This window comes from Eumetopias jubatus, unplaced genomic scaffold, assembly GCF_037043125.1.
Source record: "Eumetopias jubatus isolate StellerSeaLion01/CBP00866 unplaced genomic scaffold, mEumJub1_p1.0 scaffold_7, whole genome shotgun sequence".
NCBI classification, from domain to species: domain Eukaryota; kingdom Metazoa; phylum Chordata; class Mammalia; order Carnivora; family Otariidae; genus Eumetopias; species Eumetopias jubatus.
In genome coordinates this window covers 136,035,400-136,060,740 of record NW_028274813.1, presented here as the reverse complement: position 1 = coordinate 136,060,740, position 25,341 = coordinate 136,035,400, and the positions used below count along the sequence as shown (strand labels likewise).

The following is a 25,341-nucleotide window of genomic DNA, read 5'->3' as shown; positions in this document are numbered from 1 at the left end:
AGATGTGATGCTTCATGAAGGCCAGTGTGATAATGTGGGGGCCTCCTTGACTTTTAGAGGAAGCCATAGGACAACAGAGGAGGCTGTTCTAGTGAATTTGTGAGTTGGCCTAACAGAGTTTCCACCCCCTCCATGGCTTGGCTGGTTCGCTCACCCTGGTGGAGCCGAAGGCTACTTTGCATGTGGAAGTCCAAGAAATGGTTGACCTGGGTACAAGGGAACAGCTCACCTCTTGGTGACCTGCTAGGCGCATTGGAAGGTTGGGAGGAGGAGCCCCATTAGTAAGAGTCACCCTGGTGCCCAGAGAACCACGGCCATGCTCAGGCAAATGTGCAGGAAAGGCAGGTACTTTTGCCCTGGAATGTCCTGGACATTAGGGAAGGGAGCTCTTTGCTTGGGAAAGAAGCACAGTCTGGTGGCTGGTGCTAGGCCAGAAGAGGAGCACTTGGACTTGTTTTCCCACTTCTAGGCCTGTACGTTGGGTATTTTGAGCCCTTTCTCCCTGTGTTAGGAGCCATCTGGGGCTTCTGTGAAACTTAAGAGGTCTGTAGAGGAGTGAATGATGTCTCACTGCAAACTGCTCTGGAAATATGTGGGAATTTAATACATTTGCAGGAACTGACATCCAAGAGCTCTACAAAGGCCAAGGAGATTTTTTTGTCTTCTAAGCCTCTAAAAAGAGGGCAAAAGCATTGTTTGATCCTTTGCTCATTGTTCATTCACTTCAATGTATACATTCCAAAAACAGCAGCTGAAGACTGATTCCAGGCGCCCTCGTCAGGGCAGAGAGACAGAGGTGGGCAGCCTCCACCCTCAAAACCCAGAAGCTTGGGGAGATGTCCAACCGATCACTCTAGGGTGTGCTGGGTGCTACAGGGGTATTGGGGGAGGGGTAGAAGGACGGAGCCTTTAGCTTTATTTTAGTTTTGCATTTGAGTTCCAAATCCATAGAGTGGCCTGCCCTCCTTGCAAAGATGGAGGAATTTCTGAGCTATCTCAAGTTTCTTGTACTTCCTTGTCAAAGATGAAAGACCATCTGTCAAAAGAAACAATACCCAGGATTCCGAAGGGGGGGGCTCCAGGTGCAAAAGACAAGTCGATTTCTTTTCAGGCTTTTGTTTGCCCTGTCTTGCTCTGGTTGAAACATGAGCACGTTAATTAATTTCTTCCCCCAAGCTGTGTGTTTGGGGAATGTTCTTTTTTTTTTTTTTCTTTTCTCTCCCATCAATTTAGAAGATAAAACTGTCGGACTCCAGTAGGCCTGTGTATACACTTTCAGCAAGACTTAAAGCGCACGATCATGCCAAGCACTTGCATAAAATGATTTTTCAAATTTGCCAAATGCATCTTGATGGACCCCTGCAAGGATTGTGTGCCTTTATAGGAATTGCCCCACTGTCCTGACCATAGGGTTATACACACACCGGCTCATGCAAAGGTGACATGCCCAGTGCACACTTCCTAAGGCAGGAAAGAAGATGGATATCTGTTTATTATGGGCTGAATTGTCTCCCTGCCCTGCATATGGTGACATCCTAATCTCCAGCACAGAATATGACTGTATTTGGAAAGAGGGTCTTTAAAGAAGAGATTAAGTTAGAATGAGGTCATTAGTGTGGGCCCTAATCCAATATGACTGGTGTCCTTGTACCAAGCGGAAATCGGGACACAGATGGGTACGGGGCTAGGTTTTGGTGGCGGGAGGAAGACCTGCAAAGACACAGGGACAGGATGGCCAACTGCAAGCCAAGGCGAGAAACCACCAGAGAAATCCACCCTGCGGACACCTCTGTCTTAGACCCCCAGCTTCCAGAAGGGTGAAGAAATCAAGGTCTGTCGTTTGCGCCACCCAGTCTGTGGTACTTTGTAAGGTCAACCCTAGCAGATGAATACAGTATATTTTACACGTACACTGAATACTTAGTAGGGGTTGAGACAAGGTTTCCGGTGAACGTAAAGTGAATGAGAAATGGCAGCATTCTGCCTTACCCTCAGGGTACCCTGTGTTGGCCAGTCTCATGCATTCTTCTTGGAATAGACCCAGCATCTCCTCCTAATTGGTGCTAACCAGTGTATACCCTTTCCCTGCTGCTTTTCTCATGGTGATGCAGCTCTGTCCTTTCCTGATTCAGCGAATATGCTTTTCCTCCCCCTTCTTCCCATCCAGAGCGAGCTTTCCCTAAGAGTTCTGTGCTGTTTCCTGGATGGTTCTTTCATTCTTGGGGTGTTTATAGGACTGTTAAGTTTTATGTACTTTTCTCTCTCCCTCGTGGGGGGCACCCAGCACAGGGCCAGCTACAGATCTGGGGCTGGGCTAGTCCCTGTTGAACGGGGGTTGTCTTTTCTCAGTTGGGGGAAGGTGGGCGTATTAGAAGCCTTGTTCTTCCTGGTTGGGAGTCTGTGGACTCCTGTTCGTGGACACAATGAGAGGGAAGGAGGGGTAGAAATGTGCAGGTTTTTGCCATCTCAGGGAAATGGTCCCTCTGTGCCAGGAAATTCCAGTGGTGTCCCTGTTTCTCTGCTCCCCGACCTCTCCAACATCTGCCCCATTTCCTCACCTCTCCTTCACCCCTGCCTGGTCTGGCTTCAGCTCCCCTTCCCCCATCTTCCCCCAGTGGAGCTCTCACTAAGACCCCCTTTTGTTGGATCCAGTTCCCCTTGACCTGGTTCTCTCCTGTGTCGGGGATGCTGAGCCACCCTCTCTCCTGAGACTTTATTTTCTTGGCTCCCATGACTTCATGCTCTGCTCTCCCTGTACCTCATGTGCTCCCCACCCCCTACTTTTGCCCCCTGCTGTGTTGTTGGTTCCCCCTCTTTCAGCCAGTCCTATAGTTTTGAGGTCCCTGAGGGATTGGCCTGGGACCACTGATGCTTAAGTGCTGCTCTCTGCTCTCCCTTTGCTGTTAAGCACCAAGTTTGCACATCCAACAGCCAACTTGACTTCTCCACTCGGGTGCTTCAAGAACACCTGAAACTCAACTAGCCTAAAACCCACAGTGCCTTTTTTTTTTAAACACCTGGCCCTGAACCAGTGGTCCCTAACTCCATGATTAACACAACCATTCAAGGCAGGAATGATCTTTGGTGGCCCTTTTTTCTTATTCACGCAAATATCCCCAATAGTGTTGGCATCACCTTCTAAGTCAGTCTCCTGAATGTGTTTGGTTCTTTTTTTCTGTGCAGTTTGCCTCCCTCGTCCAGGTGTGGGGACTGTTTACCTGAGCTTCTGTCCTGGTCATGCACCTCCCATGGTGGCCCCTGGAATCTGTTCTACCCACAGCAGCCAGGGTGATGCATTCAGCGGCTTCCCACTGCTCCTGGGGTGAAGAAGAAAACCCCAAACATGTGCCATGTGACCCTGCATCCTTGCCCCTGCCTATTGCTCTAGCCTCTTTGCCAATCACACTCTCCTTTTGTCTCTGCGCCCTGCAGTTTCTAGAACATGCCTTGCTTCTGTCCCCAGGGCCTGTGCACATGCTGCTCCCACTGCCTAGCCTGCTCCCAGCTTCTCTCTCCCCGCCCCCAGTTAACTCCTGTCCTTCTGATTTTGTCCTGCGTGTCACTTCCCCATGGAACTTAGTCTAAATGGGAACCCCCTCCTTTATATTCTGTCATAGCATGATCTATTCTTTGTTGCAAGCAGGTGTTACATTTACAAATTTTCATATATTTATCTGTGCATTTGGTTTACATCTGTTCTTTCTAGAGGAGGGTCACCTACATGGTGGCAGGACTTAGCACCTAGTAGGTTCCCAGGAAGCATTTATGAGCTGAATAAATACCTTTTGACCTCACCTGTAGGCAGTGGTGCTTTCCTGCTGGGTACTTACATGACTCTGACCAAGGGCGGAAAGGTCCAGCGGGGCTAGTGCATGTTTCCTGCCCCTGGCCTGCTATGTCCCAGGGCCGGGATGTGGATCATACCTCCTGCCTGGTGGAGGGACTGATTTCGGATCCCAGGGTTGATCAGTTCTTCATTTGGGATCTTCACCATGAAAAGATAAAATATAATAACCCCCCCAAACCAAAAAAACCACAACTCCTATTTTCCACCTTTCTTTGTAAGGAATTTACATGAAAAAAAAATGCCTTTTATGAAATGACTTGGCCTTGGGGGAAGTTATTTAAAGAATTCATACTTGGAGAGTAAAGGTTATTTTTTTCCTATTTAAAAAAAAAAAAGAGAGAGAGAAGGCCATTATTTTTCAAGGATGTTGGATTTCTGCAGCTGCCGAAAAGTTCACCTGGCTGGGAGCTCTTCTGCACACGTGGAACCATCATTTCCAGTTGGAAAAGATCGCTTTTCTAGAAACAGACCCTTTTTGCTTTGGTTGACGAAATAAAAAGGGATGAGAAAATCATTTTGGAGAACCCGATGATTTTATTGCAAAGCACGGTGTGGATAAGTCTGTGGGTGCAAACTGCAGAAGCTACACCTAAAAACCCACTGCTGGCTCTCTGGTTGTTCGCAGTTCCTCCTCCAGCGCTTTCCCCCATGTTGACTCTGAGTCTGTGCGGCACTGTCCCCAGGCCCTGGGATGTGGCTGTGATAGGTCCTTGGAGAGATCTATGGTATGTGCGCACATGGATGTTTGTACTTCCTCCCTGGAGCCCCCTAGTGATTGGTTTTTGTTAAATGGTGACTCCGAATGTAGGGCAACATTCCTGTTTATGGCAGGGTGGAAATGCACATCCAGGACTCCCACGGCGAAAAAATAAATCCTTAGGTCCAGAACAGGGAAGAATGCTTGAAGCTTGAATGAAATCCAGAAAGTAGTTTAAGGACCAACCCTCTCATTTTAGGCTCTACCCATTTGCATCTAGTCAAGAAAATGGAAACCATGCCAGGTGTTTCCAACAGAGGGATTTCCCATGGAATTGGTACTATCAGTGACCAAGTCTGAATGAGCGGAAGGGGGACCTTGGGGGACCCAGGAAACAGCTGTCACGTGAGGGCTGGGACCAAAGAGCTTGGGGCAAGGGTCTCAGGGGGCATCAGACCACCAAGGCGTTTAGCCAAGCTGGTGGCGCTATGGATGTACCTCTGAAGGGGGTAGGGGAGCTAGGCTGGGAGTGTCCCAAGAGTTGGAGGCTGGAGCCCTATTGCCCAGTAATCCTGCTGGAACAGTGCCATCCTTAGCTGAAAACACCAGGAGCCCCTTCGCCCCCTCTCGTCCCCCTCTGGGCTTCCTCTAGCGCCCCCTGTTGGCAGAGCTGAACAGAAAGCCAGCTGGCAAGGGCGTCTGGGAAATGTAGTTTGCAGACTCCCAGCCCCAGAGCAGAGAGCAGAAGAGGAGCTGAGATACCAAAGAAAATTCCGGGTGCATGGGAAACAGAGACCTTTCTGTTAACTGGCCCCTTTGAGGACATCCAGGTCAGGCCCATTTGAATATCTAGAGTTCCCAATTCCCAGCCTGAGGGTATTTGGAGCGGCTTATTTTAGGACAGCGGGGCTCTTGGACATACAGTTGAAACCATATATCTTACTGTTTCCTGTGCTGTGGCCGCGGTGGCGTCCGTGTCCTGCGAAAGTGTTGGTGTGGTGGGGAGGGTCTGTGTGTGGAAAGACTGCTCCCAGGAGCAGTGGGTGTCTCCCCCGAGGAGACAGACTCACCCTGTTTTCCAGGCTTTCATGAGAAACGTTTGATTTTTCATTCTTCTAGCCTATGTGAAACGTTATGAATGTTTCATTGTTTCAACAGCTGATTTCACGTATAGTCATGTCTTATGTTCTATCACGTTTGGGATTACAATATCCCTCCCTCTGGAATGTTGGAAGGTTACATTGGGATGTCAAGCAGGAGTGATAAGCTACTCCCTCACTCTTCTTGAAACTGTTGTTTCTATATTATTTTAACTTACTGTTGCCTGGTTGAGGATGGCCTTAAAGACTTATGTTCATGCTCGCTGCTCAGCAAGAAATATCAAGGGCCACAAGTGGGTTGGTGAGTGTCCAGACGAGAGGTTCTAGTTGATGGAGAATATGAGCAGCTAGACCCTCTAGAGCGCAGGAAGGCATCCAGTTCCCTGTTTGTTTCTGGGATCAGGCAAGGTTTAAAAATGAGTCTTTAGACCCTAATTGTGAACCACAGTAATAGTAGTGTAATGCTAAGGGTAGAAATCAGACTAACGGTATGATTTGGGTGTGGTATTCTATATCTGACTCTGTGTTAGAGGCTGAGTGCATTTCCACCCATTCGTTACTCCCCACCTCTGCCCTAAGGGAGAGGAGTAATCATCATCTTGCTTTCTCGATGAGGGAACTTGCCCACGGTCACTCTGGAAGTTGATGGGCAGATTCTAACCAGCTCTGTCAGATGGCAGAGCTGTGGGCCTCTCATGACCAGCTTTGCTACCTCCTTCTTAGGTGGAGGAAGCACCTCATGAGAATGTAATTCAAGGACATTTATGTGAAGTTCCCTGAAAATTCATCTTGACATTAATGAGGAATTTCAAAGAGTTTTAAAAAAAAAATTCATTCGACTAAGTATAATTCTTGAATTCCTACTGTGCTCCGGGGAGTGCTAGGTGGGGGCTGTGGCAGGTCCAGAGGACGATGTTTGGGTCTCTGAGCTCACAGTCAGGTCCAGCAGGCAAGCCCAGGCCCACGTTAGACTGCAAAGTGGATGTTAATAGCTGTGAAGTTTGGAGGTGAGCAGGGGACTTGGGCATGCCAAGCCCCTCAAGGTGGGCCGACTGGATCTCCCACCAGCAACAGGCCATGGAGGGGCTCCCAGGCACTCTCCGTGGACCCCCGCGCTCCAGTCTTCTGCTTGATCTGGTCTGAGAGGTTCTGTTAGCCCCACCGTTACTTTTGTTTGCCAGATTTGAATTAGTTTTTGAGGTGGCAGGCACAGAAAAGAAAAAAGAAGAAAACAAACCACCTGTTCGCATGTCCTGCATGGTAGCCCGGGCGGCCTATGCTGGTAGACGCACAGACCCTCAGCGCCTGGGGTGGGGTGCTGGGAGGCCCCTCTTGGGGCTTGTGCCAGGAGGCAAATCCTGCCTGCTAAACAGCTTCCCTCTTATTCCAGAAGCCTCTGTCACCATCTTTGACCTCACATGTCCTTTCTAACTCAGGCCACTTGCCATTCTCCCTTCTTAGTCCGGCTGCCCCACTCGGGCCCTCCCCATGTTTTGTTGGCTGCCGGGCCCTCCCTGCACAGAGAGACCATCCAAGGCTGCCGACTTGGAACACACGGTGGGATTTTTCCGGAATTCCTTTTGTTGCGTGTTTAATTTTAGGCTCTTCGGTGTGAGAGAAGCTTCCTATCAGATACAAGGAAACAGAATTCATGATCACATTTGCTATAAAACGTGTCGAGAATGCTGCCTTGTGCCTCACCGAGAGACCCCCATGTAAAGTCTTTTTGGTATTTTTTATTTTAGAGGCCGGTGTGAGGTAAATACTGCCTTTCCCTGAGGAATGGTGTCCTCCCCCCCATTGGAGGAGAGTGAGAAGACTGACAAGCAAGGATGTTTATCTTTAAAAAAAAAAAAAAAAAATGTTTTCAGGAAACTCGGAACCAAACTCTGAGGCAGAACAGACGGGTTAGACCGTCATCCCTGGAATCCCAGTCAAGTGGTTTGGTGGCCCAGAGCTAGATAATTTGACAAATTTCTTTGTGCCTCTGCTTGCTTCTCTGGAGGTTTGCATGATGACAGTCTGTGACTCTGGCCGCGGGGAGGGGATCCCCACAGTGTGGCCGGCAGAGCCAAGTGCCTGTGGGATTTTTAGCACCAGAGCCTCCATGGGGACCTTCTCTGTCAGTATATTTGCATTTTTTTGTCCTTTTCTCTGGTTAGTTCTCATTTAATTTCAGTCTGTCTATTTTGGGGGTGAGTCACCTTCAATCTCTTACCCTCCGAGGAAAGTCATGAGGGTGCTTGAAGTCTTTCTCACCCTCTGTTCTTGTGTCCCCCAAGCAGTGCTCCATCTGCTCGACCTGGGTCTGATTTCACCGGAGGTTGCCATTTTCATAGATTCCACCTTTGACCTAGTTTGCAGGAGCAGATTTGCAGCTCAGAGCTAGGAAGCTCACCTGTCACCCCTCAAAGAACCACAAGGGGTGCATTTTGCACTGAGCTGACATATCCAGATCTGTCCCTGTCCCGCCCCGGAGGAGGTCACCTTGTGGGGTGGTGGCTCCAGCAAAAGGCCCCAAATGCCCTTTGCAGTGGACACACTGTTCCACACACATCAGTCCCTCACGAGGAGTGATAGCCTAGCTCCTGGGGGCTGTGACTGGGACCTTAACTGCAAACAAGGGGAGCACACAGCTGCCTTCCACAGAGACCGTGTTCCTTACATGCTGGTGTGGCAGGTGTGATTTTATCTGTCCCTAGTGCTCATACACGGCTGGTGCCTTTTATCCAGAAAGCCTTCAGATGAAATAACTGCGCCCTAGAGGCCATCCTCCAAAGAGTGTCCTTGGATGGCCCGGGGGCTGTTTGTGTCCATAGGAATACGGTGTGAAAATGAATATTCTAACCAAAAGGGATTCCCCGGGGGAATCCTACCTTAAAAACCAACATCCTCTGCACCCAAATTATGGGTTGGTTGGGAGGACTCTTTTACTGTTTCACAAGGTTTCTCTGCGGGCAGTTGTGTTCCTGGGATGGTGAGCCTGGGCCAGCCTCCACCTCCTTCTCCTGCTTGCAGACAAGGACTGAGCGCTTGCTGCTGTCGCCGCCTGCTCTTCTGAGCTCCCCGTGGCTCCCTCATTTCCTCCTCACCAGCGTTGAGAGGGAGACTTAGGGGACCTGCCTGGGTCACACAGCCAGGAGGGACACCCTCGCTGCAGCCTCCACAGGCCCTTCTCGTGTCCCGTCTCCAGGAAGGACAACAGTAGTCAAGCCACACCTTATTGAGCACATACTGTGAGCCCAGCGCTCTGCTGAGGGCTTGCATCTGGGATCTCGACAGCAGCCTGGTGCGGGAGGAACCGAGATTCTCTCTGCATCACTGACGCAGCATCGGAGACAAAAAGAGGGCAAGAGAGGTATCCCAGGTCAGAAAAAAACAGTCTGGGAGCCAGGATTTGAATCCAGCTGTTTTGTCTTGAAACCCATGTCCTTAACCACTAGGTCCCTACCCACTGCCACCGCCATCGGAATCCTCATCATAACGAAAGGTGCCATTTGTCGAAGAATCGTAACATTCCAGGGAATGTAGTAAGCGTTCAGTGAGCATTTCACTTAATCGCTGCAAACCTGGGTGCCGGGTATGATGATTCTGATTTTAAAGGCAGTCACAGGAGGCTTGGAGAGTTGTCTGCAGCTTGCTCAGCATCCCGAACCCTGGCTCCTGATGGAACTGATGAGCACACCCTCTGCTCTGCCCCAAACCACAGTCCTGTTTTGAATCCTTGTCATCAACGCTGTGGCCCTCGGGCTGCAGACCTCCCTCCCCTCTCCTGCCTCACTGTCCTACTGTGCGCATCCTTCTACCAGCACAAGAAGGGATTCCTCGCCCCAGGCTTTATAAAGGTCTCACAGGATTGGGCGCAAATCACTGAATCTGTGTCTCAGGGTGAGAATGAGGGACAGGTGGCCTTCCTCCGACCACAGGTAAATTCTTTGCAACATAGCCGGATGGCACCAAGGGTTTTTGATGGGATTGCCTTTACGCTGTCCTCAAGAGAGCTGGGGAAAAGCCGCGGTCAGGGCGGCTAGGTGCATATCTGGTTCTAGAGTCTTCCCGGTCCCCTGTGCCCTTGTGCCCAGGTGCAGATGTTCTTGTATCTGGACCTTGGGTGCTGTGTGAGGGGAAAGCTTATGTTTCTGGATCGAATGACAGCAAGTTTAAGTCGGAATCTTTCCTTTAATTCTGTAAGCATGTTGGACATCCTGGACCTAATTCCTAGCACTGGCACCAGTCTTGGATTTTTCGGCCTGAAGCGCCTTCTGTCCTTGGTCTCCAAGGGCCCAGTGCCCCCGTGTCCTCTATTTGTTTTCTCTCTAACTTGCCTCTGCAGCTGGTGCAGGCTTGTTTTTCCTCTCTCTTGGCACAAATGTGACCTGAGGTCTTCCCTGGAAATGACACGGGTAGAATCACAGAATAATTGTTCTAGTGGTTGAACTCTCACACCAAATATTTTGTGATCCATGTGTTTTTTCTCCCTGGTAAATACCTAAAGACTCTTCATTTTTTAAACTAAAGAAATAGCTGTTTCATACAGAGCTTGATAATTCACACCTGAGATTTTTTTTTTTTAGTTTGCCAAGAGCAAAGCTCGTAACTAAAATGACAGCTTATGTATTTGCTCAGCATTTTCAGTAGTCCCCAAATTCTTAGAATCAGTAGGAATGTCAATATTCTAAAAGCACCACATTTAGAATGCCCTTTTTCTTCATGTTTTTCTCTTTCTCCTCTTGTTCTAAAAACAACTTGGGATATCTTACATAAATACATAGAATTTTTTTTTAAGATTTTTTTTTTTTTTTATTTGAGAAAGAGAGAGAGAGAGAAAATGAGCGAGGTGAGGGGCAGAGGGAGAAGCAGGCTCTCTGCTGAGCAGGGAGCCTGATGCAGGGCTCGATCCTGGGACTCCAGGATCATGACCTGAGCCGAAGGCAGACGATTAACTGACTAAGCCACCCAGGCGCCCCCTGACTTTTCTTTTTTAATGGATAATGGAGCAAAGGGAAAATAAATGTAAGAAAAAATAATATGAAGCCGGAAATTGAAAATCTACCAAGTCAGCGCCAACTCCAGCAATGTGCTGGCAAACGAGACCACAGGGTGGACTTGGAATGATTGCTGGTGTCTGTAACAGCAGGAGAGGGCCTGGAGCCCCACCGGCTGTGGTCTGTCCTCATCAGTGGGGTGAGGGCCGCCTCCCTTGTTCCCACAGTGGCTGGAGACAGCAGACTCCGGAGCCCAGCGTGGAGGGCCCTCCAGATGGCTGCACACCTGCCCAGCCTGAACTTTGACTTCTCCGGTGAGGTCTGGATCTAGCACCCTTGTTATTCCGAAATTAGTGTTTTTCTTCTTACTTTTCAAGATGTTTATAATCTGTGAATATTGGTGTTGACAGATATTGTCTGTTAAGGTGTACGTACGCAGTTTGTGGAATTAAAGGTAAAAATGTATTACGGTTCTGTTCTCGCCATAGGGAAGGACTAGCCATCAGAGGTGATGGGCGTGGAGCTGCTGATGGAGTGGTTGATGAGAGTGAGGAGCAGGGAGGAAGCAAGCTTCCCTCCACCCCCCTGTTCCTCTCTGCCACTACCCCCAGGAAGGACAGGGGCATTGAGAGAGGGAATATTGGTCCTTGGTCTCTTAACCTGCAATTCCAAATCCAGGATTATTTTTTTAAGATTTTATTTATTTATTTGTTATGTAGACAGAGAGTAAGCACAAGCAGGGGGAGTGGCAGAGGGAGAAGCAGGCTTCCCGCTGACAGGGAGCCTGATGGGGGACTCGATCCCAGGGCCCTGACCGTGACCTGAGCTGAAGGCAGACACTTAACCCACTAAGCTACCCAAGTGCTCCACCGAATCCAAGACCTTTGACACTCATTATGTGGAGGGCCTGCCCTGCCCTGACGTGAGGTTGCCAAGCATCTTTCTTGACCCTCCCATTTATTCATTTCACTGCAGAAATAGTAGTGCCTTTTGATAACAGCTTGCTGCCCCAGACCTCATTTGAAAGTGGTATTCGGTATGTGGCATGCCCACCGGATTGCCTTGCAAAATCTGAAAAATTCTGAATTCCTGAAACCCATCTGGCCACAGGGGTTTGAATCAAGGCTTCCGTCCTCTCCCCTTGAGTGTAGGGGCAGGACAGAGCGCCGGGGTGCGTGTCACCAGCCAGCCTAGCGTGGTTCTGGCCTGACAGCCCCAAGTAACAATGCTCAGTGAGGGGAGTACAGCCGGCCTTGCGACTGGCCCCGGGCAGCTGGGAGGGATAATTACCCCATAGCTGCTGGAGGGCCTGGAGCAAGCTAGAGACCCTCCGAGCAGAAGGAGCATGGTCAGTGGTTGCTGCTCAGAAGATCTGTGCCCCGTCTTCCTGGGTAGGTCCTGTACCAGCAGCAGCATCGATTTCGTGATGCTCAATCCAGAACCCTTTCCTGCTGAGCTTTTCTTCGGCCCTCCTACTGTTAGGTTTGATGCTCAGAGGGCAGCGAGGAGCCTGTTGGCACACATAGGCAGAGCAGGTGGGGAGAGTCAGAGCAGAGTGGGGGAAGCTTTGGGTTCTAGGGCCGAAATCTCCACTGCCTAGTGCTTGACTTCGGCTTTGTGATGTGGGAAACAGGAATTCCACTCACTCACTCACTCACTCACCCACCCACCCATCCATCCATCCGTGGGTGCATTTGTCCAGTGAATTTCATGCCACACCAAGTGCTAGGCCAGGGGCTGGGGACCGCGAAGAGAACTACATGGGATAGTTGTAGTGAAAATCCTTTAAAAACCACAGAGCAAAAAATTAAAAAATTAAAAAAAAAAACACAAAAACCCAGAGCTCCTGACCATTGTGTTTTACCTATTAATATTCTGGGCATGTGTCAACCCATAGCATTTCACCCTGTAGGATACCCTGTTTATTAGCTCTCTGTGGTCCATCAGGGAGGGAGAGGTCAGTCTTATTAGTCCTACTTTGTACTTAAAGGATGATGCCCAGGGCAGTATTTTTTTAAAGATTTTATTTATGAGAGAGCGAGCGAGCAAGCGAGCATGAGCAGAGGGAGAGGGAGAAGCAGGCTCCCCTCCGAGCAGGGAGTCCGATGTGGGGCTCCATCCCAGGACCCTGGGATCATGACCTGAGCCAAAGGCAGACGCTTAACCAACTGAGCCACCCTGGCGCCCCACAGTGCAGCATGTTGATCTGGTCTGGGAGTGATGGGCTACTTCTCTCAGAGACTGCTCAGCTCACATGGTCTAAGTTCACCATCTTCCAGGGAGAGATTGCTAATGTGTCCTCTGGACCTTGCTGAAAATATAGCTCTTTCCACACAAGAACCTGAAAACATAGGACACTTTGCAAAAGTAAGTGCTGAGCAGCCCACTTCGGGGGAAATCTGCAGATGAGAATAGGAGTTGGACCAGCAGCACCACGTGGCTGGGAGAACGTGGTTGTGCCCATGACAACAGAACACTTACTTGGGTGGCCCTTCACTTCCACTGCGTTGAAATGGGAGCAAGGTGGTTTGTTACAAAATCCAGGTGGGACAGGTCAGCCTGATCCAGGCAGGGAGCACCTGGCAAGCAAGCACCCTGAGCCCAGAATGTGGAAATCACCCCTGTGCCTCCTTCCTCATGGTCAGAGATGAATGGGTTGCTGAATGTGGGTGTAGGTTTATAAAGAGACCTTGGACAAGTGGCCTCTTCATTCTGCCCATGTGTAAGGCAGTGCCACCGGAGACCTGGCCTTTCGTCTAAGCATGGACTCTTCCCTCATTCCACTGCTGAGGCCCAGAAGTCTTGATGGGAGGTGGACCTGGCTCTGGGTGAGGGGAGACAGGACCAACACATTCATGCTTTTCATCTTGCATTTCTGCAGCTCATCAGATAACATACCTAGCTCCCCATGCCTTCTGTATTGTTGTGGAGAGTGTAAAAGTGACATCTGTGTTTTTCTCAAACTCAACATCATTATTTTAAATAAAGTAATTCTGGTTCATTGTATACACTTGGAAAATACAGAGAAAAAAAGGAAAATGAAGATCCCATACCCCTGCCATTCACGTTTTAGTTACGTTCTACCTACGTTGGTTGGTTATCTGTCTGTCTACTTATTTATTTATTCCCTTTGGGGGCCCAAGGGTACTTGTGTGCTAAATCTTTGCAAAATTGCAATTTAACTATAGATACAGATTTAGTTCTGCTTCTCTGTGTTGCTAAGTAATCGTCACAAACGTGCCTTTCCTGCTGCAAACCGTTTTACCATGGCTGGTTTTCTCTGCGGTTGGATACTTAGATTGCTTTTTGGTTTTCACAGTTGTAAATTATATGGTACAGAGTATTCTTGTTTGTTCATGATGACCCGTACCTCAGGCTGTTTCACAGTGTGCTTTTTTGGCTCTGGAAGGATCAGGTCACTCTATGAAGCCGGTTTGTGCATATGGAGGCTGGGTTTGCTGCGTGGAAATTGTAGCAGAGATGACACCTGTCATCTCTCTCGGGTCTAGTGCTCAAAATGGAAATAATAGTTATCAAATTTAAGAAGTGCCTTCTATTTCCATACATTTGGATCCTGAAAATGCGTGCTATTCATATCAGCCTTTAGCGTTCGTCAGAGGGGTTTTCATCAGCAAAGCCTACGTCACCCTAACCTAGCAGCTTGGAGTTGCCCAGACACTCTGATTTGGGCTCTAATTGATAACAACTACTGCTTATCCAAGTCAGATCTGATAGGGAATCAGTTTATCTAAAGAGTCAGCAGAGGATTACCGATGATCCTTCCCTGGGTTGATGAAAGGACCTGTCTTGGCTGGGATGTGCGTGTCATGTGATTGTCTTTTCTGATGATGTTTTGTTTTTCTTTGAAATAATGCTTTGTTGTGATTATTAATGTTTATGGGTCCTTATTCGTGACCGTCAGAACAGCGGCCAGAGTGCCACCTCCCCGGGTCCCAGCTGTTGACAGTGGGGTTAGCCCTTTCAGAAAGCTTGCCGGGTCTCTGCCATTAACCTGAGGCACTTTTTGATCTCTCCCCAGTGGGCCTGGGCTTCCTTTCACTCCACTGACTTTGCACGGCTGGCCGCTCTCCCCTGATGGGGCAGGTTTTCTCTTCCCTGATATTCAGTCCCATTGGCCTCCTCAGCTGCGATGTGGACAGGTGTGAGCCCCCTTCTGCCCCTCAGCTCCCCCTGTAGGAAGTGAGCTCAGGATCCTCCCCACCCCCACCATGCTGGTGGAGGTCCAGTTCTCCTGGCCCCTGGAGATTGACTGTTCTCTGCGGGAGGCTCAGCAGGAGGCCGCTTCACTGTATGGTTTTGGAAATCAAAATGCCAAGGCCTGCATGGATGTCTCTGTCATTTTCTAGAAAAGAAGAAGCCAAGGAAGGGCAGGCTGTCCCAGGACTGGCGGGAGCGGAGGAATGCCATCCAGCTGACCAGCGAGCACACAGTGGAGACGCTGGTGGTGGCTGATGCCGACATGGTGCAGTACCACGGGGCAGAGGCCGCCCAGAGGTTCATCCTCACCGTCATGAACATGGTGAGTCTCCCGTCGGGGTCCTGGATGAGTGCTCTGTCCTTGTCTTTTCCCCAGGTTGGGGGATGGAGACACAGCCCTGTCCCACGGGAGAGGGCCCAGCGCCGACCCTGCCCTCGTGTGTACTTTCAGCTCGGGGGTCTGCTCAGTGGTTGCCCTGCCTGCCATTCCTTACCAGCGGTTTGCCAAGACCGTTCCTAAGTGCCAGGCCCTGTCCCAGGGGGATTCCAAGTTGAGCAGGTCAGTCCCTATTCAAAGGAGTCAGTGGTCTAGTAGAAGGAATCAGGATCACACTTGAATGTGAATCAGCTCTTGCCATGTGCCGTGAGGGCTGAAGGAAAGTGGGGGGAGAGGTTGTCTGGTTGTGGGTACAGGGAAGGAGCCGTGAAGCCAGTGTCTACCTCTGATTTGATGAATGGGGATAGCAGGAAACCACCTGGCTGGTGGGGGGGTGGGGCTGTACTCCTCAAAGTTTAGACACGGAAAGACTTTTGCATGCATCCCCACTCTACCCATCCATCTACTCTCCTAACGAGCATTTTTTGAGCATCCTTGGCATTGTGTTAAGGTGTTGGAGATACAGGTGCAAAACAGAGCTGGTCTTTCCCTTGGAAGGCAGTGGTATTGGCAGACAGATAAAACACCCGTGTTCCAGTAGAAGTATGGGCAGGGACTGCTGGGGGCCAGGTGGAAGGCTGCCGAGCGATCATCCCACAGCATGGAATCTTCCGGCGAGAGCTGACCTTTGAGCGGGAGAAGAGTTAAGAGTTTGCAAGGTCGGGGGAGGGGTGGCTGATGGGGCAAGGGGTGTGGTAGGAGCTGCGTTTGTGGGAGGGCAGGTGGTGTGGCCTGGCCGCAGGAGGGAGTGGGGGAGCCTGAGGGGTGTGGGTGGACTCTGGACAGGGGCAGGTGGGGAGGGCGTCCTGCGGAGTGGGGCTGCTCAAAGTGGGGGCAAGGGACAGCCCCAGCTGCTGTGCTCAGGGGGGCACTGGAGTGGGAAAAGGCAAGAAGGGGCATTGGAAATCGATAGTGTTGAGGGGAGGGGAGGCTCACTCGGGGAGGAGGAAGTACTGGCCCTGGTCTCTGAGAAATATGTGTTCTTCGTCTGCACAAACCCGAGTCCTCCTGGTGGCTGCTTAATGACGGGTTGCTGTGCCTCTGTCTGCCCAGAGGACACCTGGGAGGAGGGCTGGTGGGGCTGGCTCCACAGCAGACTCTGTCCTCTGTAGTTCATTTCATCTCCTTTATGTTTTTTAATTGTCCAGAGCACAAGTGCCAGGAATAAACACTCATTACAGCAGCACAAGCAGTAATGAGGCAAAGCTTCCGCTTTGACGTTTGTTTTCATAATTTTATCATCAGGGCAGGGGCAGCTGTTGTATCACAGGCAGGGAGGGGGGTGGGACGTGGCGATGTAGCCCCCAAGCCCCCCACGGCTGTAAGACGGAAGGACAGGGACCCAGTGGTCCCCATGCTTGGCTTTCATTCAACACTCTTCACTCCCCTTCCGCTGCTTGGATGAAGAGGTTGGAGGCTCCAGATCCCATTGCCGAGGGGAGATCTGGGGCCAACCCCATTAAATTGGGATTTAGATGTTTCCTGATGAGGCCTACCCAATAAGAGCGGGGCCACTGTGGTGAAGGGCATCTGGCATGTGTACGCTAATACCGAACCCTCCAGTCACCTCCGGTGGGGTTTCTTGGCCAGTCTGATGAGGCCAGAAAGCAAATGAGAGCAGAGTCTCCTGACCCACTTACACAGACTCACCGGGAGCTGGTTTCTGTGGCTCTCGTGGTGGGTTGCCATTCAGAAAACTTAAAGACAAGTTGTATGCAGACATGGTACCTTGTTTTGAACAAGACCATGCTCCACCACTACCATCCTCCAGGTCCTCAAACCCTAGTTTTGAAAATCCAAAGAATTCTGTTCTTCCTGTGGCTGTTTTAGCCTAGGGATTTCCGTTAGGAAGTGAGATCTTCTTTAAGCTAGGAGGATGGGAAAGGATTGTGGTTGGGGTGAGGAGCCCTGTCATTAGACAGGTCTCCAGGTGGAGTGAACAGGGAGGTGAGGCCAACCAGCTCACCTCTCTCCTGTCAGAGTGTTTACTGGGGGCCTGCAGGATTGAGCTGGCTCTGTTTCCCTAGCTTCGGTGGATTTGGAAGGGAATCTGCTGGAGCAGTTGCTACCTTCCTTGCAACGTGTTTCTCTCCAGGCTGCGGGAAGCAGCATCATTGGGTGCCAACATCCTCTGGGTAGAGACCTGCCCATCCACGCTTGCCGCTCGGACCCTTGAGGCTAAATCTAGACAGGCTCCTGTCCCCAAGGCAGGCCTGGGCACTCATAGGGACTTGGTAACACGTTCAAAGCTGGGCAAATTGGGTGTCACGTGTTTGCTTACAATTTTCATAGCCTCTCATGGTTGTGATGTGTGTGTGAATTAGATCAGCACCGACCAGAGGCACGTGCCTGAGAGGAAGGAAAGGAGTGCACATCTGTGATGAGTAGCTGGGTTATTTCTCCTCCTCATACCTGGTGGATTTCATTATATTCCCATCTTACAGAGAAGGAAATAGAAGCTTGTGGGGAGTGCCATAGTCAAGGTGCAGAGCCAGTGAGCGAGGACACGGCAGGGCAGGCACTCAGAGCCAGGGCTGAGGGACTCCTGTTTCACCTGTTCAAGGTCACAGGCCTGTCTGGGGCCCGTTGTTTCTCTCCATCTCCATCTTGGACTGCCCATCGTTATCTCTGGCCTTGGAGACTGCAGGAGCTGCCTTGTTGGGCTCCTCACGTTCATTTTCTTCCCTCTTGATTCCTTGCCAGAGAATAGCCAGCAAGAGCTTCATCCAACAGAATTAGGACTTTGTTACTTAGCAGCGCTAAGCCCTTCTGTGGTTTCCTGTGCACTTGATGGGGCGTGCCCCCTGTTCTGCACGGCCCTCCCAGGCTATGGAACCGGGACCACCTGCTTCTCCTGGACTTGATTCCCTTCCCCACATCAACACTGAACTCCTGCCATGTGGGTCCCTGTTCCTTAGGTGCCCCAAGCTCTTCTGTGACTCGTGGTCTCTCTTTGTTGGGAATGCTCTTCTCCCCACTCCTTATCAAGCTAGCTTTCTCTGTCTTTGAGGGCTCTGGGTAAATGTCCCCGCAGAGCGGCTCTCCTTGCTGACCCCTTTGAAAAGGCCAACCTGTTTTCTTTATCATAGCAGTCTGCTTTTGTGCTTGGTCCTTATCTTGAGTTACAATTACACATTTATTTGCTTTTTAAGAGCCATCTTGCTGCAGAGATTTTTTTTATGCTATTGAATTTAGGCTGGTATAAATTCAACTTAGAGTATTATAACTTTAGGATGTTAAGTGTAATCCCCATAGTAACCACAAAGAAAATAGCTACAGAATATACACACACACACACACACAAAAAAAAAAAAACAAGAAAGGAGGAGCACCTGGGTGACTCAGTTGGTTAAGTGTCCGATTCTTGATTTCGGCTCAGGTCGTGATCTCAAGGGCTGTGAGATTGAGCCCTGCGTTGGGCTCTGAGCTGGGTGTGGAGGAGCCTGCTTGAGATTCTCTTTCTCCCTGTCTTTCTGCCCCTCCCTCCACTCACTCTCTCTCTCTCTCTCTCTCTAAAAAGAAAAATAATAAAAGAAAAAAAGAAAATGAGAAAGGAATTAAAAAGTTTCACTATAAAAAAATCAACTAAACACAAAAAAGTAATGTGGGAAATGAGGGACAAAAAATGCTATAAAGCATATTGAAAACAAACAGTAAAATACAGAAGTAAGTCCCTCCTTATCAGTAATTATCTTAAATGCAAATGGATTGAATTCTCCAGTGAAAAGATCAGCAGGATGAGGGCTCCTGTGTGGTTCAGTCCGTTAAGCATCTGCCTTTGGCTCAGGTCATGATCCCAGGATCCTGGGATCGAGTCCCACTTCGAGCTCCCTGCTCAACGGGGAGCCTGCCTCTCTCCCTGCTTGTGCTCTCTCTCTGTCAAATAAGTAAAATCTTAAAAAGATCAGCAGGATGGATTAAAATATATGTCCAACTATATGCTGTCTACAAGAGACTCACTTTAGAGCCAAAGACACAAATAAGTTGAAAACAAAAGGACGGAAAAAGATACCCCATGCAAATAGTAACCATAAGAAAGCAGAAGTGGCTATAGTAATATCACACAAACTAGACTTTAATCAAAAGAACAAAGAAGGATCCATATATTAAAAAAAAAACTTTCAATACAGCAAGAAAAAATATAACATTGTTAAGTCTTTTTGCATCTAATAACAGATCATCAAAATATGTGAAGCAGAAATCGGTAAAATTGAAGGGAGAAATACACAGTTATGTAATACTAGAGACTTCAAACTGCCCCCCGCCCCACTGTCCATAGCGGATACGACAACAAGACAGAAAATAAGTAAGGAACTAGGGGACTTGGACAAACACGGTAAACCAATTCGATCTAACAGATATACAGAACCCTCCACAACAACAACAGACTGGTCCTTATTTACAAGTGCACATGGGACGTTCTCCAGGATATAACATATCTTAGGCTACAGATTAAATCTCAACAGATTTAAAAGATATCATACAAAGTATCTTCTCCTGACCACAGTGGGATTAAGTTAGAAATGAGTAACAGAAGGAAAACTAGAAAATCCAAGAATATGTGAAAATTGAACAACATACTCTAAACCCATGGGTTACGGGAGAAATAACAGGGGAAATGAGAAAATACATACAGATGCATAATAATGAAAACACAACACATCAAAGCTTATGGAACACAGCAAAAGTAGTACTCAGTGGGGAAATGTATAGTTGTGAATGCTCACATTAAAAAAAAAAAAAAAAAGAAAGATTTCAAATCAGCAACCTTACTTTAAAACTTAGGGAACTAGGGGAAGAAGAACAAACTAAACTCAAAGCTAGCAGAAGGCAAGAAATAATAAAGATTAGAACAGAGATAAAGAAAAAGTAGAAAAACAGAGAAAATCAACAAAGCCAAGAGCTGATTCTTCAGAAGAATTAACAAAATCAACAAACCCGTAGCTAGAGGGACTAACAAGAAGACTCAAATTACTAAAGTTAGAAACAAAAGTGGGCACATGACTACTAATTCTACAGAAGTAAAAGACATTATAAGAGAGTACTATAAACCACTATATACCAACAGACTGGATAACCTTGATGACCTGGTTGGATTCCTAGAATCACAAAACTTAAGGCTTTATCATGAAGAAATAGAAAATTGGAAGACTTAGAACTAGTAAGGAGATTGAATCAGTAGATTCAAAAATCTGACCAAAAAATACCCTGGACCTGACAGCTTCACCAATGAATTACGCCAAACATTTAAAGAAGAACAAATGAATCAGTCCTCTTCAAACTCACCCAAAAAACTGAAGAGAAAAGAACACTTCCTAACTCTTTCTAAGAGACTGGTATTGCCCTTACAAAGTCTGATGAATACACTACAAGAAAAGAATACTACAGTTCTTTATGAATAAAAAAACCATAATTTACTTTGTGAATATTCATGTAAAAATCCTCAGCATAATACTAGCAAACCAAATTCAATAGCATACTGACAGAATTATACACCACAACAAAGTGTATGCCCAGAATGCAGGGTTGGTTCAACATACAGCAATCAATCAATGTAATACACCACATTAACAGAACAAAGGGAGGAAACACATGATCATTTCAACTGATTTAGAACAAGAATTTGGTAAGATTCAATACCTTTCCATTAAAACAAACACCCAACAAACTAGGAATAGAAAGTAACTACCTCAACATCATAAAAAACATAGATGAAAAATCCATAGCAAATCTCGTACTCAAGGGTGAAAGCCTGTAAGTTTTTCCTTTAAGATGAAGAACAAAGCAAGGATGCTTGTTTTCACCACTTCTATTCAACATAATATTGGTAATCCTAGCCAAAGCAGTTACACATGAAAAAGAAAGAAAAGGCATCCAAATAGGAAAGGAAGAAGTAAAATTATCTCTATTCACAGATGACATGATCCTATATGTAGAAAGTCCTAAAACTTCCTCCCTCAAATTTTGGAACTTATAGAATAATTCAACAGAGTAGCAGGATACAAAACCACTACACACAGATCAGCTGAACTTCTGTATTTGACAATGAACAATCCAAAAGGGCAATTAAGAAAACCATTTCATTTACAATAGCATCAAGAACAAATCCTTAGTAATTAACTTAACAAAAGAGGTGAAAGACTTGTACACTAAAAACTACCAAACATTAGTGAAAGAAATTTAAGAAGATGGGAAGGACTGGAAAGACATCCATGTTCATGGGTTGGAAGACTTCTTATTAAGATGTCAATACTACGCAAAGCAATCTGCAGATGCAGTGCAGCAAAGTCCGGACAATATTTGTCTTTGCAGAAATGGAGAAATTCATCCTAAAATGCTTATGGAATTTCAAGGGACCTTGAATAGCCAAAGAAATGCTGAGAAAGAACCGAGTTGGAGGACTCCACACTTCCTGATTTCAAAATGTACTACATAGCTAAAGTAATCAAAACACTGTGGTGCTGGCATAAAGACAGATATATAGAGAGCCTGGAAATAAACCCTGACAAATAGGGTCAAATGATTTTCAACAAGGGTGAAAAGACCATTCGATAGGAGAAGTGTTCGTCTTTTCAACAAATGGTGCTGAGAAAATTGGATATTCACATGAAAAAGAATGACGTTGGACCTTTACCTAATACAATATACAACAGTTAACTTGAAATGGATTAAAGACCTGAACATATCAGAGCTAAAACTATAAAACCCCTAGAAGAAAACACAGGGGAAGAACTTCACGATATTGAATTTGGCAGTGACTTCTTGACTATGACACCAAAGGCACAGGCAAGAAAAGAAGAAATAGGCAAATTGGACTTCATCAAATTTAAAAACTTTTGTGCATCAGAGGACACTATCAGTGGAGTCAAAAGACAACTCACAGAACTGAGAGAAGAATACTTGCAAATACATATTTGATAATAACCTAAATATAGAGAACTCCTAAAACGCAGAAACAATTAAAAAAAAAAACTGATTTAAAAATCAGCAGAAGGATTCAAATAAGCATTTCTCCAAAGAAGATCTGGAAGTGGCCCAGTAAGCACCAGAAAAAATGTTCAGTGTCACCGATGATTAGGGAAATGCAAATGAAAACCACAACGAGATACTGCTTCATTACCATTAGGATATTATTATTTATTTATTTATTTATCTAGGTATCTATTTCGAGTAGAGTTGACACACAATATGACATTAGTTTTAAGTGTACAACATAGTGATTCGACAGTTCTAGGAGTTATGCTATGTCACCATACAACACTATTACAATACCAGACTGTGTTCCCTCTGCTGTACCTTTCATCCCCGTGGCTTGTTCATTCCCATAACTGGAAGCCTGTATTTCCCACTGCCTTTCAACCATTTTGATTAGGATGCTATTATTTAAAAGTACATATACTAGCAAGCTGAGTGGATGTGGAGAAATGAACTCCTTGTGGTTGTTGGTGGAACTGTAAAATGGTGCAGACCTTATGGAAACAGATTGGTGGTTTTCAAAAAAAACGTAGGACTACCATGTCATCCAGCAGTTCTGAGTATATATACCAAAAGAAGGGAAGTTAGGGTCATAAACAGATATTTGTACACCCGTGTTCATAGCAGAATTGTTCATTATAGCCAAGAGGAGGAAGCAACCCAAGTGTCCATGGATGGATCAATGGATAAACAGAGTGTGGTTTATACATACTATGGAATATTCATCAGTCTTAAAGAAGGATGGGATTCAGACACAGGCTACAACACGGATGAACCTTGAGGATATTCTGCTAAGTGGAATAAGCCAGTCACAAAAGGACAAATACTGTGATTGCACTTATATGAGGCACCTGAAGTAGTCACATTCATAGAGACAAAGCAGAATGGGGGCTGCCAGGGGCTGGGGTATGGGAAATGGGGAGTTAGCGTTTAATGGGTGCAGAGTTTCAGCTTTGCAAGATGAATGAGTTCCGTGGATGGATGGTGGTGATTGTCTTACAATAACGTGAATGCATTTAACATTACTGAACTGTATACTTAACAGTGGTTAAGATGCTAAAATTTTATGATACATGTATTTACTGTAATTAAAAATAAGTTAAAAAGCTCACTCACTGATTCTATTCAGCTATATTTACTGGGAACCTCCTGTGCGCTAGGGACTCTTCTAGGGTCTAGGGATAGAATCGGGACCATGACCAGTCCCATTCCCATGGAGCTCATGTAGTGGGACCGACAGACAGTGCTTGTTCAACACACAAATCAGTAAAATTTGTGTGCAAATTTTACAAACCGCTATACAGAGATCCAGGCGATAGCAAGTGAGCGAGGCGGTCAGGTCACTTCTGTGAGAAGTGATGTTCCAGTTAGAAGGGGACAGGCACTAAAGAGCTAGCCAGTCTGGCATTTGAGGGGCGCAGAAAGAGGCCGTTTCTGGTGGGTGATGGGGAGGGGGCACAGCGAGGGGTGTGCCAGCCAGCTGACCTCATGGTCTGGTCTGCCAGGGCAGGGGGAGTGGGCTTCAGTGCATGTGCGGCCGGAAGCTGTTGCAGGGGCTGAAGCACAAGAGTGGCATGCGCTGATTTGTGTTTTTAAAAAACCCCTCTGCCTGACTCTTATCCAAGGAGCTGGAGTCCTGCTCCAGGCTCTGGGTCCCCAGCAAACCACTCACCTGCACAGGTACCCACAGAGTAAAAAGCCTCTGCCAGACTGGGTCTTTGAGCCTGCAGCAGACTGCAGCGTGGTCCCCTGGACTTGGCTTTGTCCCTGTTCCAAATGTGCTGTCGTGCCCTTTTATGTGTGTCTCTTGGTTTTCCTGTGGTTGAGGGGTGGTAGTGACACAGGAGCAGGAAGATTTTAAAGAACAAATTGCAGACGGAAACAGGTGGCATTGACACCAGAAACCCGGGGTTGGGGCAGCCATACTGGAAATCGGGGCCACTTGCCGGAGCTTTGGTTGTTTTTAGCTTGCTTAACAATCGTGGAGTGAAATGAAAACGTGAGATGTTCCAGGCGAGTTCTGTTGGGAGGAAAAATGGCATCAATTTTACTCAATTACCATGCGAAACAGACAACAAGCCTCTCTCTGGTGTCCAGAGAAACTGTCACGGTGTTAGAGCACTCGCTGGTTCCCACACGCCAGAAGCCATCCCCGGGGAAGCCACCGGGGAGGGGGCGGGGGGGGGGAGATTGTAAAAGGCAGGTGGCCGGGCCCACCCCCAGGGCCTCTGGCTCTGTGGTTCTGGGTTGGGCTCCAGAATGCATTTCCAGCAAGTGCCTGGGTGATGTTGGTGCTTCTGCTTCAGGGGCCCCCCTCTGGGGCACTGTGCAGGAGAAAGAGTCCTTTCCCGTACCGGGGTCCGGATGGGCACCGGACATGATTTGAGTCCATCTGTCCCCGGGGAGGCCCTGAATAGCACAGGTAGGTAGTGTTCTTGGGGAACCCTGCGTGGGCACTCTGCACAGCTCCTCCCCACGTGTCCCTGTCACTTGCTGCTGTTTCTCTGGCCCCGTCCGCCCCCCCCCCCCCGCCCTTGTCCCCAAGTCGCCCAGCCGGGAGAGCTGCATTGTGCTGCTGGGAGTGGGTCCCCCCTCCCCGCCGGCTTGGCCCCCGGACTGCCAAGGAAATGTGACAAACGCAGCCAGGGCTCTGAACACTTGCCAGGACGCAGCCAGAGCTGGGCGCCGGAGACAGAATTTCCAGACGATTGGCCGGGCTGTTCCTTGCCCAACCAGGTGTCTCCCTCAACATCATATGGCCGCTGCCTCCGGGACTTCTCCTGAGCGTGAATTTCCATGGGAAAAAAAGACGAGGAGACTTCGGTACATGTCTTTGGGGCCTGCTGCTTTGTGTTTGTGGCTGCCGTCAGATTTTCGTCTGGCTTGCCAGGCTTGGCTCTGGGCCCCCCGGGAGATCCTGTGCATCTGCCCTGTGCTCTGCTGAGCTTTGTGGGAACGTGGGACGGCTCACGTCAGGTAACGAGGTGCTCTGGCCGAGGTCAGGCTCCCAGATCTGCTTTCTAGGACGTGAGCACCCTAGGTACACGTCGAGGGGAAATGCCTGCCTTCGCGCTTGCTAGAGA

At 48.1% G+C, this 25,341-nt stretch overlaps 1 protein-coding gene across 1 annotated transcript in view; it reads left to right on the top strand.

Moving 5' to 3' along the window:
- The window catches only part of ADAMTS17 (ADAM metallopeptidase with thrombospondin type 1 motif 17), a 354,066-nt gene that overhangs the window by 48,003 nt on the left and 280,722 nt on the right, over window positions 1-25,341 (top strand). Inside the window, exon 4 of the mRNA XM_028122793.2 lies at window positions 14,997-15,169. Within this exon, the coding sequence (XP_027978594.1) occupies window positions 14,997-15,169 (173 nt within the window). The remainder of the gene's footprint in view (window positions 1-14,996; window positions 15,170-25,341) is intronic.